The following is a 21793-nucleotide window of genomic DNA, read 5'->3' as shown; positions in this document are numbered from 1 at the left end:
GGAATCCCAAAAGCTTTTCTGTCTTAACGGACAAATTATTTACTAATATCGAAGTCAAATGGATCTGAATAGAGAGGTGAAAGACTCACATAGTCGATTAACTAGTCTGGAATTTAAGGCGTAATTAATTGATTGATTAATCATTGATATTCTTCATGGAACTTTTCATGAGTCCCTTTCTTATTAACATAGGGAATCATTGATAATCATTGTTCTTTGTCGCAGCTCTAAAATGGCTGTGTATTGATTCACTTACGTTTGACTGTTTATATTGTAGTTTTTTTGCTTTTAACAAGTAAACTATTCTTAGAGGTAAGCTTAAGCTTAGCACATTCTTTCCTCTCCGGAAAATATGCAGATAGCTTTTTCTAAAAAATGCTCCTATTGAAATGGTTTTCCCTTGGTTAAAGAAACCTTCTAACCAATTGGCTTAAATCCTAGAAAATTACATACACGCCTTGTTTTTGGCGAGGGCAAGACTAATTAGAGTAAGAAACTGGAAGAAAAAATCTCGGCATTTAAAAAAGAAAAAATATTTGAGCTGAAGTTGAAATAATAGTGATACTGTTGTTAAAGGTTCATTTGAGGCTCTGAAACCGGGTTGCACGTAAATCAAAATTTTAAGTAAGTTTTACTCCGTATATGTTACTCTATCTTTTTTATGGTAGGGCTAACAGGGATGGCAATGGGGCGGTGCGGGTTTAGACACATGCGGGGCGGTGTGAGTTTAAAAATATGCGGTTGCGGGGCGGGGCGGGTCAAAATAAAAACATTTAAAATTTATGCGGGTGCGAGTTTAAAAAGGGTATGTGGGTTTAAGTACAGCTATATTTACTGATATTTTTGCAAATGACACTTCAACTTTTTTACTCTTGCTTTCTATAGTTCCTTTTGTTGTTTGTCTTACGGCTGTTGTGTTTTTACGTGAAATTGCACCTTCATCCACAATAGCTGAAGAGAAAGAGGCAGTGAAATATTTTGGTGTTATTAATATTGTTGTTGTTTTTATAGCGGTTTATTTGTTAGCTTTTGACATTTCAGGGCCTCATGGTATTGTTTTTTGAGATTTTTACATTCCTATACACTATTTGAAACTTTATTACTCATCATATTCAAAAGTTTCAATTTAATTATATCCTATATACAAATTTACCAATTATATATATTTTAGGAATTAAATGAGTATCTCTTTATATTAGGAATCAATTATTTCTCTTCCTTATTCTCTCTCCCTCCTGCCCTCTCTCTCTATTGGAGCCCAACCAAACAGCCGCCTCTCTCTCTCTCTCTCTCTCTCTCTCTCTCTCTCTCTCTCTCTCTCTCTCTATATATATATATATATATATATATATATATATATATATATATATATATATATCAATCCCTAATTTCAGTAATGTAGAGCAAAGGAAAAGAGAGCAGCAACTCCACCATTGATAGCCATTAAAAAATTTTGAAACTTTGAATTCGAATTTGGGTTTTCAAAAACCATTATTTGTTTGGGTTGGGTGTTATTGCAAACAATTGGGAATATTGTTTGGAGTTTATATCTCAATTTTGAGGGTATTTTGGTGAAGATTAGACTTGATTTTGACTGAATTTCAGATTGAAACTCGAAGAAGAAGAAGAAAAAGACATAACGTATATTATACTTACGAAATTGTAGTAAAGTAGTAGTAAAATTGTAGAAAAATTATATTCTGTTGTTTATATATATATTTTTTTATTTAAATATTGTATGAAACTTGAACAATATTTGTATAAAAAATATATTTAAGTTGTATGATATTGTAGTTGTATATAACTGGGTAGAAATAATGTATGAAAGTTGTAGATAAGTTGTATAATATATAATTAGTTGTATTCCCAATTGTTTTTACTATGTATAAATTAAATACAAAATATACAAAAGACATATTGTATAAAATTTGTATAAAAATTGTATTTAAGTTGTATGATATTGTAGTTGTATATAATTGGGTAGAAATAATGTATGAAACTTGTACATAAGTTGTAGATAAATTGTATAATATATAACTATTATGTATATATTATACTTTTATACTTTTATTTTTTCTATTAACTTCAACCAAATATTGTCCAAATGCCTAGTAATGTGTATTTCAGGTGTTGGATGGGCAGAAGGTGGTTCCATTGAGGGCCAAGGAGTTGGGTTTTCCATTCAAATACCGATATATCAAAGACGCTCTGAAAGCAATCATGTCATGACTCATGAGACCATCAATCATCAACCAATTTTTTATACATCTTGAAGTTGTCAACTTCATAGGGTCCAAAAGAGTATTGAGCTAATGCATTTCAATGGCACGAGAGAAAAAATGACGAAACAAATAATTGTTCTCTTCCTTGTCTGGCGTAACACTTTTTCCTCATTTTTATCCAATTTGTAAACATCAAGCATGTTTGAAAAGTATGTGCACCTTCAATGGAGTATGTCTTTTCCTCCATTGAAGTCGTCAACCAATACTACTAAATTTATTAGACTTGGTATGTCAATTGCCTAAAAAATGGAGTATGTCTTTTCCTCAATTTTTGCTAGAACCAACTGGATGTCATTAGAAAAAAACTTCGTACAATTTTGCGAAAAATTAAAAAGCTGCTCCGGAAGCATTTCTAATTTTAAAATGACACAGTCCCGTTCACAACTTGCCCCTTCTCGCTCTAATTTTAAAATATGAAAATGGGCCAATCTTGTATTATAAGAAAGAGAGAGGAGAGAAAAAAAAAAGAGTGTAACTAAATCTCTTGATTGAAGACACAAATAATAGATTTGGAGCCTTTTAAGATGGATTGTATATATTTTGTAACTAAAATGTGTTTAGGTCCGGTAAATACCAAAATATGAATATTTTTCGTAATAATGTTTCAAATAGTGTATAAGAATGAAAAAATCCCTTATTTTTTCGCAAATATTTGCTGTTATTCTTCTAATCCTATTAGCATCGCCTATTTTCATTCCTCTGTATATAATGGTCAAGAATTTTATCTGTTCGAAATTAGAAATTTAGTATTTCTAACGAAAATATCTATTAATTGATCTTCACAAAGATTTTTTGTATTTCTAACGAAAGCTTGAAAAGGGTAAATTAACACATATACTTTTAACAAATATAAAAAGTTAAAAAACAAAGAGGTATTATGAAATCAAAGATTTTTGTTAAGTAACTTTTATTGCATATGTGCAAGATTTAATTTTCTTAAGTATCTTATCTTTCCATAACTGAAGTCTTCCGTAATCTTTAGAATTAATAAAAAGTACGAGTACATATAATAAAAGTGTGAAAAAAAAACCCAGCCAAAAGATTAACAAAAAAAAAATTGAAACTAACAAAATGAAAAAAAATCACTTATGCGGGGCGGGGCGGGGCGGGTGGACGTGGGTGTGGATGCGGGGCGGGTGAATGCGGGTGCAACTGTTATGCGGGGCGGGTGAATGCGGGTGCAAATACTATGCAGGGCGGGGCGGGTTGAAATTTTGCGGGTTAAGAGAAAACCCGCCCCACACCCGCACCGCACCGCTTACCATCCCTAAGGGCTAACAGTATTTGTTTTGCTCAAGGCTAGGCGTATAATAGATTTCTGGATCTCGAGATTAGCTTGTTTTGGGCATTACAGATACACATTTGTAGTATTTTCTTCACTGTACGAGAATTATAATATGGGGGTTGTAATACAATGAGTAATAATCAGTCTTGGATCTTTGTTCATAATATACTAAAATCTGGAAAAGCTATGTATCATTTAAAAGATTCGTGGTATATAAGATGGATAAAGTCTTTATAATCATGTAACATGGAGTTTATAATTAAAAAAATAGTGGTTAATTAATGTATAATCTTACTTCATTAAATTCATTTTACCATAGTAAGTTATATTGATTTGATGTAAATATTGTTTTAGGCTCAAAAGCAAATAAAACTACCGAAATATATAGAAATAATTTGTTCCATCTTGAAATTGAGTCAAATTTTCACGAAGAATCCTCGGGCATTTTTGGACCATTGGCAAGTAACAAAAATTAACCATCAAATTTTATAAGCGGTTTACCTTTGAAAGAAATGGCTATGCGCATCTTACGATATTGTCATTTTGTCCATTGTCTGATCTGAAGCATTTAGTATTTAAACAACATTTTTTCACCAACAAAGACTCATATTTTTAACGTTGTTGCTTTCGTAAGTTACAACAAAGAGGGTTTGACCCCTAAAAAGCCAAGGGTTTGACCCAATTAAGACCTTCTTCCATACATTTTAGAAAAACAACAACAGATTAATTCTTTAGAAAAACTTCAACTGCAATTCTTAGTTAACTAAATAATTTTTTCTTCAGCTAGTCTTCCTAAAAGAGGAAATATCCTTAAATGGGAGGACCTAAGCTGATAAATTTGTCTCTGTTTCTATTTTCCACTTTTTTGGCTATAATTCCAAGCTTAAACGGTCACATTGGTGACTTTGATGAAGTGTGGCGGAGGCGAGCCCAAGAAGCAGAAGAATGGGCCCTTAAGGCCTATGAGCCCGACCCGGTTAATGTCACCCTTGCTTTTGCCAAGCAAACTAAGGAGTACGTTAATTAATTTCGTGTCTCTTTCTAATTTTCTATTTTCTGCATGGCTATTTAATAATCTATTGTATATGTTTCATTTCTATATAATTTGGGGAACCAAACTATTTTTCCTTTCAAGACTACAACTTTTTGACACATTTAAATGTATTTAAATATAAAAAGTTACAATTTGTAGCCATTTTTATGTTGGATGAAGAAATTTAGAGATGATGGCTAGCAATTACTTATTTGATCAAGATCTTAATTATTACTAACATAAAACTTCAAAACAGATCAATGAAGGAATTAAAGGAAGTGAAGAAGCTGGCAACAAATGACACAAGGAGGGAGTTAAGAGGTTTTCACAAAAATTACGCTGGGCCTTGTTTAGTCACCAATCCCATTGATAGGTGCTGGAGATGCCAAGGTAATTGGGCCGACAATCGGAAAAGATTAGCAGATTGTGCATTGGGCTTTGGTAAAGGGACCACCGGCGGCAAAGCCGGCCGATTCTACGTCGTCACTGATTCTTCCGACGACAGTAGCAACCCTAAGCCGGGAACCCTACGTCACGCTGTCATTCAAAAGGAGCCATTGTGGATCATTTTTGCAAAAAGCATGAACATTAGATTACATCAGGAGCTGATAATGCAAAGCGATAAGACCATTGATGGTCGTGGGGTTAACGTTCATATTGCATATGGCGCAGGTATTTTTGAAATATACAATTTAAGTGGGGTTTGGACATAAGAATTGTAAAATTCCAAAAAAAAAGTGAAAACAAATTTTCAAGTCAAAATGGTATTTGAAAATTAGAGTTGTGTTTGGACATGAATATAATTTTGGATTGTTTTTGCAGTTTTATGAGTGATCTGAGTGAAAAATTTTGAAAAATAATTTTTTGGAGTTTTTCAAATTTTCGATTTCAAAATTCATTTTTAAGTGAAAATTAAAAATTTTATGGCCAAACACTAATTTCGGAAAAAGCGAAAAAAATTTCAAAAAAAAACGAAAAAATTGTTATGTCCAAACCGGCTCTAAGTGTTTAAAGCCGCGATTTTAAGTGTTTGGATAATAAGCTCATAAACTGAACAGTTCAAACTAATTTATAACTACTTTTTGGTCTATCTACGTGTGATAAAAATCAAACGTGCTTAAAATTTACCAAAAGTCATAATAGTGACCTGACTTTTCAAACTTATAAGCTCTTTTCGATTGATTTTTATTCCTAATATTTTTTCTTTATAATTTTGAAATACCGTTCTTGAATAAAATCCTAACTCTCTCCCACCATTATGCCTTTCATTATATTTATCCTTTTAATTTCATGTAAAGATATTTTTTTAAATAAATTAATAGCTAGAACGACATTTTCATTATTTTAACTGAAAAGTTGCTTAATAGAGAACACCTACCATGTATATCCAAACACGTAACTTTATGAAATCAATTTCAACACTGTTTATCAGTTATTTCCAATCAGCTAACACGAACAAAATTTTAATTTTATTATGTCTCAACAGGTATCACCTTACAGTACGTGAAGAACGTGATCATCCATGGTCTCCACATTCACGACATTGTCGTAGGCAATGGTGGCATGGTCATAAGCGCGGTGGACCATGTCGGAATAAGGACACAGAGCGATGGAGATGGTATTTCCATATTTGGTTCATCCAATATTTGGATTGATCATGTCTCAATGTGGCGTTGTAGTGATGGGCTTATTGATGCTGTGGAGGGATCAACTGCTATTACCATATCAAATGGACATTTCACCGATCATAATGAGGTGATGCTTTTTGGTGCAAGTGACAGTTCTTCAATTGATCAAAGGATGCAAATTACTGTGGCTTTCAATCATTTTGGTAAGAGATTGGTACAGAGAATGCCAAGGTGCAGATGGGGTTTTATTCATGTTGTTAACAATGACTACACTCATTGGAATATGTATGCTATTGGTGGTAGCCAACATCCCACTATTATTAGTCAGGGCAATCGTTTCATTGCTCCTCCTGAAATGTTCAAGAAGGAGGTAAATCAACGCTCCATTCTTTATTTTTTTGGACACGCATGCTTTAACTTCTATGTACTGTCAATATAAAAGAATTTTTACATTGAATCACTTAAAGATGTATTTTGTTCAGAAAAAGTGAAATTAGTAACCTCAAAGAATTTTACGCTATCAGGTCATATAAAAGATTAACTATAGATAGTAGTCCATAAAAATAGGAATAGTAACCTGACGAATAAGATATATGTTACCTTACTATATAAAATGAGTTAAAATATGTCGGTGCATATAAATTAAATTCCTGAAAAATACAGTAAGTTACCTACTACAACAGGTTAAAACGCACTTATAGTGTAGAAATCTTTTACATTGTCGGTATATATAAATTAAATCCATTTGGAATTGAGGTGTAATAGTTTTGGTTTCTGTACAACTGCTCATCTTTGCATTTGTATTTTCTCATGTGCACAGATAACAAAGAGGGACTATGCCCCAGAATCAGTGTGGAAACAGTGGACATGGAGATCACAAGGTGATCTATTCATGAATGGAGCATTCTTTGTTGAATCTGGAGATCCAGATTGGACCAAGAAACACCAGAACCTTTTTGATGGGATATCATCAGCCCCAGGGGAACAAGTCACTTGGATTACAAGGTTTGCAGGGGCACTCAATTGCAAGCAAGGACATGCTTGTTAACAAGAACTTTTGTCCTATATATATATTACCATTCCACCATACCAAAGTCATTAACATCACATATATGTCCTTGAAAATTATACGTTGTATGCATGTGTCAAAGTTCTTTGTAATTTTGAGCTGTCAAGTATGAATATTCATACTAATTAACCTCTATTAGTTGATGTACTGGCTATGCAACTCTGTGTCAATCTTTTGGTTGGCCAATTTAAATGCATTTTCTATATCAGTACGCAATTTGTTAAAAAAACTAAAAAGAAAAGGGGTCGCAAACTATTCAACGAGTTTCAAAACAAAGGAGAGATCCCGACTTGTAGGTATAAAGAAAACCACATTACTGTATTTTCATAACCTAGTTCTAAAATAAACATGGGCTGTGTTACGATCAAATTTGTGTAGCAGTAAATAACATTTTTCTTTTATATTTCTTCTGTTTGGGAGGGATACTAGTCGTTTATCCTTAACTAACAATTTCTTCAAACATAAAGTAACCGTGAAAAACTAAAATTTGCTTGTTGGTTCGTAAATAATCAACCTGCCATGTTACAAAATTGTAAGAACATATATTTCTTACTAATTGCTGCAGTACATGTTTTACTACGACTAGCTTGTTTAGGTAATTCGACGAAAAACAGTATCTAGAAATGGTAAAGAATTTTTTGCTCCTTACTTCTTAGTTGTTCCAACTCAAATCCTGGCACGCGGAGCATCTACTTACTAAAACATTTCCGGCTTGTAAGAGTTGGAATTCTTTTGGCCTATCCCTTTGGCTTTCTTCCGAGACGTCTCTATCCTCACAAGGTAGGGGTAAGATCTGCGTACACACTACCCTCCCCAGACCTCACGGTGTGAGATAATACTGGATATGTTGTTGTTGCTTTGGCTTTCTTCCGAAATACAAATATTTTCTCCTCGTTTGTCCTACTTCTTGCCACGGACCATGGCCAAGCGGCAATGAAGTGAATATTAGTATATAATATACCAAAACAATGCTGACATTTCGTTTGAAAATTTGGATGGAAGATGATATGATTTCTAAAGTGAGATTTTTAACTTGCTATGCATGATATCCACTATCAGCTAGAACGTTTTTCAATAGATGATTGGCACTCACTGGAGTGACGCTCATGTAAAGAGCACACCAAACAATAAAACCACCTCTTTATATTCTTAAACATATGTGAAGGATAATTTATGCAGTCGGCTCCTAGATTATACCTGCTAATACAATGGAATATCTAGAAATACTCAGCAGATCGCGGACAATTAAGATTCGTAGGCTGTCATAAATAAAAGTGTCTCACGACACCTATTTCTCGTCTGCCCCAAAACTTGAGCTTCACATACACTGTAAAGATCAAGTCCTTCCCACTACGAGCCCTGATTGCTGATTAGGCACGTCGACCTTCAAAGCTCCCACTCCCAATCTAAAATAATTTTGCACTTAGGAACTCTCAGATTCGTTCCCTGAATCCATGGCGGTCGACTGAGGGTTCTTGTAACCACTGATCTGTTCGCTGTACCGCTTCTTATCTGCCCTAGCCATTGCCTCATAGGGTTCTTTCTCCTCAGCTGCAAAATCATTAATCCAACACGTGAGCCAACGTTGTCTTAACCGCCTTAAGCATAAAATAATTGAAGAAAATAAAAACACAAGCAAACTGCAACAAACGCGACCAACATTGTGTCAACCGCCCTTAACTGTAAAATAATTGAAGCAAATAAGACAAACACAACGCCACAAAATAACCAACCTGACAGCTTGTTCCATCTTTCACCAAGAACCTTCCCAGTCTCAGTGAAGGTGATTCCAGGAAAACTTTTCTTCACTCTACAAAAACAAACAAAAGGGGTCGGGCGACCTGGACTGCTAAGTTCAGCCAACAGTTTCATTTGAAGGGGTAGCCTAAAGCCGTACTTGATCACTTATTTGGAAGGCATAACTTGGTGCCTATGGTATTCATGGTGATGCCGAGATGGGGAACTATGCAGCTGATCGGGTGGGTCTTGGCTTCACCGATAATCATGTGACATGTTCTACTGGATAACATATATTCTTCCGGAGGGAGGTAGAAAGAGAGCTAGAACCATTACAAAAATGAAGGAGACGGGAGCGGCAAAGGATACAGTGACAAGCTGGATATAGATTGAGAAAGAAGTCCATAGTTTTGTAGTTGTGGATCAAATGCATCCCAAAACCATGATCATTTATTTTACCTTGTTGGAGTTGTTTAGACACACAAGGGATGAGGGGTATGTACCAGATATCAGGTTCATACTATATTACATATAGATTGTGAGAAGGAATTTTCACTAGATTTGCAAGATGCATGTGTACATTTGGCGGCACGCGGTAGTCAGTTCTGAACCTACGTAATATATTGAACGTTGCAACATTTTCTTTTTGGGATGAAGTATCTTGAATGTTGTAACTTGCAACCATGGGGATGTTTTGTTTTATGTTAAGAAATGAGGAATAGGGAAAATACTTGTTTTTGGTTGACATGTCCAATATATTTTGTGTAGAAAGCTAGATTCGATACGCATCACCAGGTACTTGCTTTTATACATCTGAAGAGGAAAAAAGACATTGTCTCCTTGAAACATGAACATTATCTTTTTCAAGAACTCTCATCACGAAATGCTGGGAATAGACCACATAATTCAGGGAAAAGTCATTTATTTACTAAGACTACTAAACTCTTATCATCAAATTTCAAGCAGTATGAGAAACGCAGAGAGATGAGAAATCCTGTAAGAAAGCACCTACCTCTCTTTCACTCTGTGAGAAGAACATGAAAGCACCAATTGCCCTCTTCGGAGCATTTAGATCCTTCTTCTTTTTCTGCCCTCTTCGGAGCATTTGGATCCTTCTTCTTTTTCTGCTTCTTCTTTTTTGATTCATCATCATCTGCCTTTTTTTCCTGCTTGCAGATGGCTTTGACACAGTAGCCTCCTTTTTGGGCTTCTTTGCAGGTTTCTGAAGTCACCATACATGAATGTCAGCTCATATTTTGCCAATTTGCAAGTTAGAACTTGAAAATATATAAATGTGAAAGGACAATTATACCTCTTTTTCACCACCACTATCACTGGCATCAGATTCATCCCCTCCAGAATCATCAGTAGGAGACCCTCCATCATCCTTGTCAAGGACAAAATCTTCGTCCTGAGAAGTTTATGAATGTCAGACAGGCTTTCAAGTATTTTCCACAACACAAAGGGTAGGAAAAAGACACAATCCAACAGACACCCTGAAAATGATTTAGAAAAAGATAATCAGGGAGTTTAAGAAGATGAAATTAACTGAAATTACAAATAGGCATGATTACCTCTTCATCACTATCATCTCCACCGGCTTCATTCTTAATACGCTCAAGATGTGGATCAACAGCATCATCTTCATCAGGCAAAACAGGAACACCTTCTGTAGCCCGAGCTTCATTAAGGTTCATTATTTTCAGACCCTTTGAACTGCATCAATAATTGTGTCAGAGAGACAAAGTAGACTTGTTATCCCCAAATTAAGAAAGAAGGCTTGAAACTCAAGCTAACCTGATGAAATCAAAAAGATTGTGGTACTCAGTTCTCTGGATATTCCGGAAAAGATGTTCTTGTTCAGTCTGATGAGAAGATCAAAGTAATGCATGTTGGTTGTGCCCGCAGTGTGCCTCTCAAACTCCACATAATTAATCTAATTGCATAACGAATTAAGTCAAATATTCAAGAATGAAAATGTATAACTCACAAGTTTATCAGCTTTACAGCAACTTGAGTATACCTCCTCACGCAGTATAAGAGTTGGTGGTTTAGGTAAAAAGAAGAAACTCTTTTCAAGAGGATAGAGAAGTCCATCTTCAGCTTTCAATGAAGACTTCACCGCATACCCATCTTGACTGCTACGGAACTTCCCTGGTTTAGTGACTTTAGCACCAGACAAGCCGCGTAAAATTTGAGTAAAGATGTTCATGGAGATTAACACACCTATCGAGATTAACACAGTAATGAAGAAATCAAGCTGAGACAGAAGCTCCAATGGAGGTTCTCGAATATTCTGAGAGAGTAGAGAGAGAAAAGGTAAAGAGTGATTTGTAAAATGAAACTCTACTACTTTTCATTAGCGTAGAATGTGTATATATATGTACAGGTATGACACCTGTACGAAATGTTGTACAAAAATACAACTAAACTAACTACTACAACTAATAGGTGCTGACTCAGCACAATACAAAGTTGGAACCATACAATAATTAAGTTTTAATACTCTTAATACCCCCCTCAAGTTGGATGGGAAGATCTCACAGCCAACTTGCCAAGGACAGCAGTGTGTTTAACGCCTGTGAGAGCTTTGGTAAGAATATCAGCCAACTGATCAGTAGTAGCTACATGATGGAGAGAAATCAGACCTTCCTGGAGTTTGGTCCGGACAAAATGACAATCTACTTCAATATGTTTGGTGCGCTCATGGAACACAGGGTTGTGAGCAATATGGATGGCAGATTGGCTGTCACAGAAGACAGTAATACGGGATAGTAAGCTCTTCAAATAACTTGTTTAGCCACACTAGTTCCCCAACAACTTTCCTAAGAGACCTGTATTCAGATTCAGCTGAGGACAAGGAAATGGTCTCTTGTTTCTTGGACTTCCAGCTAATAGGACTATCTCCCACTAGAACAAGACAATCAGTAACAGATCTCCTGGAATCAAGGCATGCTGCCCAGTCAGAGTCACAATATGCAAAAATGGAACAATCAGTACTATTGGAGAAGAATATCCCTAGTGTGGGATCCTTCATGAGATATCGAAGAAGATGGAAAGTTGCAGTCAAGTGTGTGTCTCTAGGTGCTTGCATGAATTGACTGAGGAGCTGCACACTGTATGCTATATCAAGTTTGGTGTTGGTTAAGAAATTCAGCTTGCCCACTAGTTTTCTGTAATATGTGGGATCTGGTAGAAGAGTGCCTTCATTGGCTTTTAATTTCAGGGCAAGATCAAGGGGAGAAGATAAGATGATGTAGGCAAAGCAGTCATACTCCTTTAACAAGTCTAAGGCAAACTTCCTTTAAGAGATGATAACCCCATCAGGCTTGTAAAGTACTTCTAAGCCTAAGAAGTAGTGAAGTCTCCCTAGGTCTTTGATTCTGAACTGTTTATCAAGAAAGGCCTTCAAGTTGGTTATCTCAATTGAATCAGTACCAGTGACCATAACATCATCAACATACACAGCTACAAAAATAGTAGAAGATGAGGTCTTTTTGGAGAACAATGAATAGTCATTCTCAGAATGTTTGTACCCCATTGATGACAGGACTTCAGTTAGCTTGGCATACCACTGCCTGATGGCTTGTTTCAATCCATACAAGGACTTATTTAACTTGCAAACCATCTTATGTGAGCTAGACTGATCAATCAGAAGACCTGGTGGCACCTCCATATATACTTCTTCATACAAGTCACCATGAAGGAACACATTGTTTACATCAAGTTGGAATATATTCAGCCTTTCTTCACAGCAACACTAATCAAGGCTCTAACTGTTGTCAAGGGAAAATGTTTCTGCATAATCAATCCCTACTTGTTGAGTATAACCTTTTACCACTAGTCTAGCCTTAAATCTTTCAATGTTGCCATCTGCCTTATGCTTAACTTTGTAAACTCACTTACAGCCTATTGCTTGTTTTCCAGCTGGTAAGGGAACTAAATCCCAAGTATGATTGGCATGAAGAGCCTCAAACTCTTGTGTCATAGCTGCCTACCATGCAGGATTAAGTGTTGCTTCTCCATATGAGGATGGCTCACTATCATGGCAAATATTTGTCACTAAGTGCTGACTTTCAGAACACAGAGCATCAGGGCTAATGTGATTATGATTGGAGAAGAGGGCATTTAAGGAAGGCGAGCATTAAGAGGTAGTTGGTTGAGTTCTATTAGGAAGGGTGCATATATAGTCTTTGAGGTAGGTAGGAGTTTTGTGTGTTCTATTGGACTTCCTGATTATAGTTGTTCTGATTGAGTAGATGTGGGTGAATTATGGCTAGCAACCTCATATGAAGATGCAGGTACAGAGCCATAAGGGGATGAGGTATTAGGTTGTGTTGAAGTGTCATTAACAGGAGAGAATTCAAGGTGTTGGTGCACACTTGGAGATGTGATGTCTGCAGCACCTTGGACATCAGGAAGTGGACTTTCACTTTCAATGCAAGTAGGAAATGTGACTGATTTGAAGACACTGTATGGGGAAACACTCTTAGAAGTTAGAGCAAAAGGAAAGATATTTTCATGAAACATGACATCTCTAGAGATGTGTATCGTCCTAGTGGCTAGGCTTAATACTTTGTAACCCTTTGTCCCAAAAGGATATCCTATAAAGACATGAGGAGCTATTCTGGGTTCAAACTTATCCCTGTGTACCTTAGGTACAGTAGGATAGCAAAGACAACCAAAGCTCCTTAAGTGAGAATAATTTGGTTTCTTATGATACAAAAGCTCAAAAGGACATTTGTTGTTTAGGTAGGTAGTGAGTAACCTATTAATTAGGTAGGTGGCTGCCAAAATGCATTCTCTCCAATATCTAGTTGGTAATTTGGATTGAAACATAAGTGCCCTAGCAGTTTCTAGGAGATATTTGTGTTTTCTCTCCACTATCCCATTTTGTTGTGGTATGTAGGGACAAGTTTTCTGATGAATGATGCCTTTGGATTGATAGAATGTAGTAGCTTCATGACAGGTAAACTCCAGTCCATTGTCAGATCTGATGGTTTTAACAGAAGTGTTAAATTGATTTTCAATCATGGTTATAAAGGCTTTGAGGGCTTGTAGAGCATTGCTCTTACTGAAATGTGTCCAAGTGGATCTACTGAAGTCATCCACTAGTATAAGAAAGTACTTGTAGTTATCATGAGTAGTGACATGGTAGGGACCCCATATGTCAATATGGGGCAGTTCAAAAATTTGGGTAGAGGTACTGGTTCTTTGTGAAAATGGAAGTCTGGTTTGTCTAGCCATAGGGAAAATTAAACAAATGAAGGGTTGTTTGGGTGAGAAATGTACAGGTATGGAGGATATTCCTCTCATTTTGACAAAGGGAACATGACCAAGCCTATTATGCCACAAAAGATTCACATCATACTTATCAAACACAGCTGAGAACTCATTCTTATTAGGCAAAATACGTAAGTACCCACCTGAACTATACCCCAAATCTCTTTTACACGCTTTCTGAGGACCAATATAACCTTACACACGCAACATTTCAAAATTGTGTCTAATACACATTACTTTTGCTACGTGGCATGCGCATACTTAACACAAAAACTGAGCGCGTAAAACTTGTAATATTTTGTCTAAATCCGCATTTTAGTGCCGTGTGTCAAAGTAATAACATTGTCCTTATTTTTTCTTTCTATCAAATGAAAATACATGTCCAATTTCTTCCCCAAACTACCAGGACCCCTCCCCACAACCCACCATTTCCTCATCTGTCTTCCCCAAATTCCCCTCTGTTTCATCTCTTCCCCGTGTACCTTTAAAGAATTCATCAAAACCTATGATAAAGAATTTAAATAAGGTGCTCTTTTTGAGAATTGACAGAAATTAAACCTTCTTTTCGTCTCTTGCCCTTCCAGACTTGCTCTTACTTTTCTCTCTGCCACTAAAACTCACCAAAACGTCCAATCTTTACATGAATAAAACAGAATATTTTTTTCGAATTTCATGAGAATGAGTAAAATTACAAGAGAAGATTGGAGATTTTATTCACAATGGAGTTCTTTAGTTAATGGAAACTAAAAACTACTTTGATTTACTTTGTTTGGGAGTGGTATGAGATCTGAAAATGGAGAAAAGAGAAGTTGCAATTTCAATTTTCATCTCTTCCACTCTCGGATCTGAAAATGTTTTTGCACACTTGCACTCATGATGATGATGGCCTTCTTGGCTTGTTTGTTGCCGTTGATTTTGCTCCTCTTCTGAGCTCCATGTATTATTCTTGATAGATGGTATAGATGATATTACTCTCCTCTTATAAGCTCCATGGCTGAGGACGAAGTTGACGGGAAAGGGGGGTTTGGGAAAGATGACATATGTTCTTTCTTTTCTGTTTTTTTAATTTAATCGATTAAAATTTATTTTAAATATATTAGTATTTATTTATATATGAGTTATGACACGTGTCACATTTTGATTGGCACGTGGATGCAATCTCCAAACAAAAAGTTGGTCAAGAAAAAAATAGTGTGTATTAGACACAATTTTGAAAGGTTGCGTGTGTAAGGTGATATTGGTCCTCAGAAAGTGTGTAACAGGGATTTGGTATATAGTTCAGGTGGGTACTTATGTATTTCGCCTACTTAATATTGTGAGTGGGTGTATTTACATTTGGTGAATGATGATATGAATGAGTGAAACTTCTGAAGCCTTCATTATTTACACTAGTAGAAGAAAAACAGTTGCAACAAGAAACTGATTCATCAGTATTTGAGAAAGTACTTTTACCCTTTTGATACCTGGAATATAGGTAGTATAGTCCCTCCCTACTACTATTACCAATCACCTGAGGCCTCTTCACTGAACGGGCATGTAACAGACACAGTGCATCAGTAAAGAGTACAATACATCTAAGATGCACTGCAAGAGAATGGACAGAAATTAGATTGTATTTGAAAGAAGGAACATAAAGGACTTTGTGTAGGATGATTTCAAGACTGATTATCATATCTCCAAATTCAAGCACTTTCACCCTATATCCATTTGGTAAGCTGATCAATAAAGGATATGGTAGTGTGGTGATATTGCTAAGTGTTGTTTTATTGAAGGTCATATGGTTAGATGCTCCTGAGTATCCAAAGGTCAGACTTTTATTCAAAACATTTGCATGATGGTTTGTCAAAATCAACAGAAGAGGTGCAGACCACAATACCTGCGAAGTTGACAGCAGTATTAGTGATGTTGGCATTGCTCGAGGATCATCATGTGTTGGCTGTCTGAAAGTGCTGCAGCAGATTCATTATCTGCCCATATTGCTCCCTAGTTAGGTTGACACTTTGATTCTCATCATGTGGAACTGAATTATCTTCCTTCTCATGAAGTAAATCAGCTGGAACTCTATGTACATTTGCCACAACTCCTTTTCCTCTATTGAACTTGTCACCCTGAGTCTGACTTGGGTTGTTACTCTGATTGAACTGTTGAGCACTGGTGCGATTGAAGCTTTGATTGTTGTATGAGTTGCCTTGGGGATACCCATGTAACTTGTAACATTTCTCCTTTGTGTGACCCAGTCTCCTTCAATAGTCACAGAATGGGCGACCCCTGTTGTTTGCAGTGTACTGTGTTTTGAAGTTCCTAGCTCCGAATGGATTTTTATGTTGTGTAGATGTGGCATTCACATGTAGTGAAGCAGACTCGAGGTTTAATTGATTATTCGGCCTGAATTCCCTTTGTTTCTCTTCCTATATTATGAGGGAGAAGGCTTGCGCCAAAGATGGCAGAGGTTTCATCATCAAAATACTTCCTCGCACTATTGTATAGACCTTATTTAAGCCCATCAAGAATTGAATGAGTCGTCGATCCTGTTCTGCTTTATGCATCGTTTCATTTGACCCACACGTACAAACACAACTGCACCGAGACTTAGCACTCAGGGTGTTTAATTCTTCCCACAATCTCTTCATTCGTGTGTAGTAGGCAGTGATGTCTAATGAGCCGTGAACAAGGTCGTTGATCTCCTTTTGGATTTGATATAGCTTCGCCCCATTTGTTTGATCATATCGATCTTCCAGCTCCCTCCATAGCTCGACTGAGTCATTTACATACTCGACACTATCATAAATCTCTTTCGCGAGGTAATTAAGAATCCAGGAGGTCACCATATCGTCGCATCTCTTCCATTGATGAAACTGAGGTGAATTAGGGCTAGGTTTCCTACATTCCCCATTTATGAACCCTAATTTATTTTTGACTGATAGGGCTCGTAATACACTCCTTCTCCAAGACCTATACCCAATTCCATCAAATGGAACCGGCACTAGCATTACTCCAGGACTATCCGAAGGGTGAATGTACAAAGGACTGCTCGCATCGATGACTGGCTGGTCATTTCTGCTCATACGGGGCGTTGTTTCTTCGCTTTGATCGATAGCCATTTGAAAAGCTCTAATCGAAGAAACTGACTAATATATCAACCGAGTTTGTGAGTAGATAGATCGATTTCACTGAAAATTCTTCAATCCGCATGAAAAATTTCAGATCGAAGTGACGAATCTGAAACCCTAGCATATGACAGAGGAAAAGAGATTTTGAGATACTGAAAAAGGAATTCCGGTAGACTTTGGGCAGATGTGTTCAACCGTGCTCTGATACCATATCGAGATTAACACAGTAATGAAGAAATCAAGCTGAGACAGAAGCTCCAATGGAGGTTCTCGAATATTCTGAGAGAGAAGAGAGAGAAAAGGTAAAGAGTGATTTGTAAAATGAAACTCTACTACTTTTCATTAGTGTAGAATGTGTATATGTACACGTATGACAGTTGTACAAAATGTTGTACAAAAATACTACTAAACTAACTACTACAACTAATAGTGCTGACTCAGCACTGTACAAAGTGGGAACCATACAATAATTAAGTCTTAATAATCTTAATAACACTAAACACATTCCATAACTTTAAGCAACAAAAAGCAAATATAATGAACTTGCATTTCTATTTTCATAGTCGATGTGAATCCAAATGACGGTAGACGCAATAAACTAATTACCTTGTAACCCGGAAGCAGCCTATCTTTGTATTTCGTATTTAATAGATCTTCACTCAAAGCCAGCGAAAGGTCTATCACATTGTCTGTCTCAAACTGGTAAGACAAAAAAATCAACAGGTTGATACCAAAAATAGAATGTACGTCATTATCCACCATACATCAATCAATACCTGCAATACAATGTGCAGATACAAAGTTTGCCCCTTCCTAATCGGAGGATCAAGAGTGATAACTACTAAAGTGTGTGGTTGGTTATACTGCAAAAGCAGAGAAAAGTTTGATAAGACGATTTCAAGACTGCATGAAGAAATATAAAAGAGTAGGCATAACTAGAACATTGATGAAGATGCTAAAAAGGGGCTGAACATAGAAATAACCTTTGGCAACAAAAAAATACGGACTACGCTGCTGTATTGAATTTTAAAGTCATTGGCTTGCCCTTGCAAATGCAAGAATGAGAGATGAAGCTCAACATTGTAACGGCCCCTGCAGCATATGGGCACATGTCATTCACTCTGAAGCAAAAAATAGAGAGTGATACTAAATGACATGAAAAGCGCTTAACCAACCTTGGAGTAAGTATGGCAATGCCGTCAAATGTGACAACAGCTTCCTCACCTCCGGCACCAACATCAGCCATCGACATAATTTTGTCACGAAAAACCTAATAGGCACAATCATATTACTCAATCTTTACCAAGAGAAGCTACCATGTCATGGAAGGGATTAAGGATCCCCTCCAGTGAATTCAAGGAATTGAATTGATACGCCTTTGCTTACTTGAGCAGGAGGTCGGTTTTCATCACCAACAAATTGAGTGTTTGAATTAGGGATGTGAAAGCTGATTTCCATCAGCGAGTCTTTCTGCAATCAATAGAAGTGTGGCTTACTAAGAATAGAGTGGCTTCAAAGCATGAATCAAGAAGAGTGTCATTCAAGTAGATTAGGCATGACAACCAAATTAGGAACACATAAATATAAAATGTAAGAAAATGAAATCTTGAGAAATCCTTGACGAAAGTGAGTAACCTCATTAGCCCCAGTTGTATCATCTACATGGAACTCCAACATTGCATCATTTTTTCCTTGAAGCTGTGTTTGCGAAACATCTGCTAATGATATCTCAAATGCTTTTTTAGAACCAACAAGAAAAGCAAGCATATTCCCTGCAAAAAGTGAAGCAGAGTCAAATATGTAGACAGAAGAAATACTAGGATAACATCTCTCTTCAGTATTAACTCTTGATCCCATATATGATCTGTTGCAGAACTATAAAAAGCAATATGGGCGGTCTGAACTTTCCATTTAGGCCACTTTCATTCAACCAATGAAGTTGAAGGCATAACAAATCGGTTTTGTATAGTTGAGGTTAATATCAATTACAACTCATTTACACAAGAAGAGAAAATATTTATTTCAAGCAAAAAAAATCAGGGAAGCTAATAAACTTATGAAGGGAAAACATCTGCCAACCATTTAGATCAACTTCTCCCTAATTTTTTCCACTAACTGATAGCTGTTTTTCCTCCAGAGATATTCCATAAGTATTCTGGAAATAGGTGGTCAAACTCGCAAGTCGCAACATCCTGCAAAGCAGTAAATACACAAACACAAAACCAAGGGGCATCAAAAACTAATAACACAAGATACTGTGCACTATCCCAGAGGTTTTCCAGCTACCACATACATTGCAAAGGTTCAGAGGTAAAAACTTGTACAAATACGTTAGACACGGTCAGATTCTACAAATAACTTGAGAAAGGAATATCGCTTAAACACCATGCAAAAACACTGAGGACTTTCTTCCCCTTATTTCTCTTTTCCTCAAAGCATGTAATTACGGTAACGGAACTGCGACACTAAGCACTTCCAGTAGCCAGTTCCAAACTAGATATATGCGTTTAGTGTCCAAGTTACCCCTAATTCAATTATGTTACCAGTCAACGTGTAATATTGATAACCATTACATAGCCAGATGTGTCAATTCCCTGAGTTTCCCAAAACTAAATTATTGTTAAGTTGCTAATTACCATGTACTTACGGCTTGCACTTAATCAAACCAATGGTGAATAACTTAGTACTAAAATTTCAAAACTTATTATGGCTAATCGTCTATGTCTCTCTGCATTGATTGAGCTGTTTCTATTCTATTACATCAGCAATGAAATAGTTCAAGAAGCTGATAAACTAAACCTTACTAAAAGAACAATAATAAAACACTTGCCTGGTCACGGAAGCTCGTAAACTTGTAGTAAAGACCATCCTTAATCCGTACACTCAGTTGATTAGTTCGAGGAACCTTCATCCAAGTAAGGCCCATTATGTCTTCCTTGTCCACCTCCACTGCTTTACCACCACCTTGTTTCTTCCATAGTATACCTCCAGACTGAACCTTGAGCTGCCCTGGATTCGGCATTTCTCAGAAAAGAAAAAAAATAAGTTTTACTATCAATAAATGTGTAAAGCAGCTACCCAATTCTTTTTACCATAAGTAACAAAACATTCCCCTTTACTTTTTGCGTGCATCCCATAAATTCTTTACTTTTAATCCTTTCCTTTTGTCCAAATGGATCCAAATCAGATGGAAATATCCCACAAATATAAAAAATTTGAATTTAAAAGCAAGAAAAAACACTAAACAGGGAGAACAGAAAATTAGGGTTTACAACATTATAACAAGTTCATCAATAAATAGAGCTAGGGTTCCAAGTATCCATCTAAAGACAACAACAATGATGAAATTATATCAAAACTGAAAAATAGAGTTAAAAATGAGATTTTTACAACAATTTCATCATTAATAGTGGCTCCTAAAGAAGTAAAAATCATATTGAACAACATCTGGAAACTTGGAATTAAGCAACGAGAATAAAAAGAAGTGAGCATAGTCAAAGAATAAGAACAACTTATAGTGCCTCCACGGCCGCCGAGAGAGATGTTGTTGAACTGATGACCGTCAGTCATTGCTACGTACACGAAAATGGGAAAATACACTGCAGCAAGCGAGAAAGCGTTGAGAAAAAGTTTATATAGATGCACGAGCATCAACCTCCTCCCGCGCGAAAATGCATTAGGCGATTTGGTAATTTGGGGTCTGACCCGACCCGAACTGACTCTTTGCAACTTAGCAGTCCTTTACGCTAATAGCCATTCATTTCATTCATTAGCCTTATTTGAGACATCGAGTAGGCCTTGCGGCAAAAATGTCTAATTTCCTTCTATTTGAATCGTCTTTGGATAGAATGTACTATTATACGTTAAATTGCATTTTAATCACACAAACTGTTACTCCATAAGAGACTCATTTTTACCTTGTTAGTGACGTATTTATTTAACATGATAATTTAATTCATGACTGCATTTACTTCTTCAAAAATGATATTTAAATTAATTAATTAACCTCTTATAATAACAATATGGTAGTTAATTCTCTATTGGTAGTAGTACTATTCCGTACATTAATAAAATTAATTAATTAACCTCTTATAATAACAATATGGTAGTTAATTCTCTATTGGTAGTAGTACTATTCCGTACATTAATAATCTCAATATTAAATGGAAATAATTTCGTCGACATGATAGAAAGTAAAATTTCTGGCATTGAATTACCCTTTATATTTATTATAGAAACTTTAATAGTGATTATGCTAATACGTTGAATTTTTTCCAAACAATAGAGGTAATTTAAGTGTATTTAAAACCGTGCATATTAATTTTTCAAAGAAAACTTTTTAAAAATCTGCTTCCATCTCACTATT

At 36.1% G+C, this 21793-nt stretch overlaps 1 protein-coding gene and 1 pseudogene across 1 annotated transcript; one reads left to right on the top strand and one right to left on the bottom strand.

The window, feature by feature from the left end:
* The first annotated feature begins 4175 nt into the window (after positions 1-4175).
* LOC104109833 (probable pectate lyase P59) lies at positions 4176-7444 on the top strand. Its single transcript, XM_009619200.4, has 4 exons — positions 4176-4581; positions 4857-5272; positions 6087-6598; positions 7049-7444. Exons 1-4 carry the CDS (start codon positions 4382-4384, stop codon positions 7274-7276), a joined length of 1356 nt encoding a protein of 451 aa, XP_009617495.1. The 5' UTR covers positions 4176-4381; the 3' UTR covers positions 7277-7444.
* A 976-nt stretch (positions 7445-8420) lies between these two features.
* On the bottom strand, positions 8421-21043 carry LOC138906610 (FACT complex subunit SSRP1-like; annotated as a pseudogene).
* Between the last annotated feature and the right edge of the window lie 750 nt (positions 21044-21793).

The sequence above is a fragment of the Nicotiana tomentosiformis genome, chromosome 2, assembly GCF_000390325.3.
Source record: "Nicotiana tomentosiformis chromosome 2, ASM39032v3, whole genome shotgun sequence".
In the NCBI taxonomy this organism is placed as follows: domain Eukaryota; kingdom Viridiplantae; phylum Streptophyta; class Magnoliopsida; order Solanales; family Solanaceae; genus Nicotiana; species Nicotiana tomentosiformis.
The sequence above is the reverse complement of the archived record's forward strand: the minus strand, read 5'-3'. Positions and strand labels throughout refer to the sequence as shown.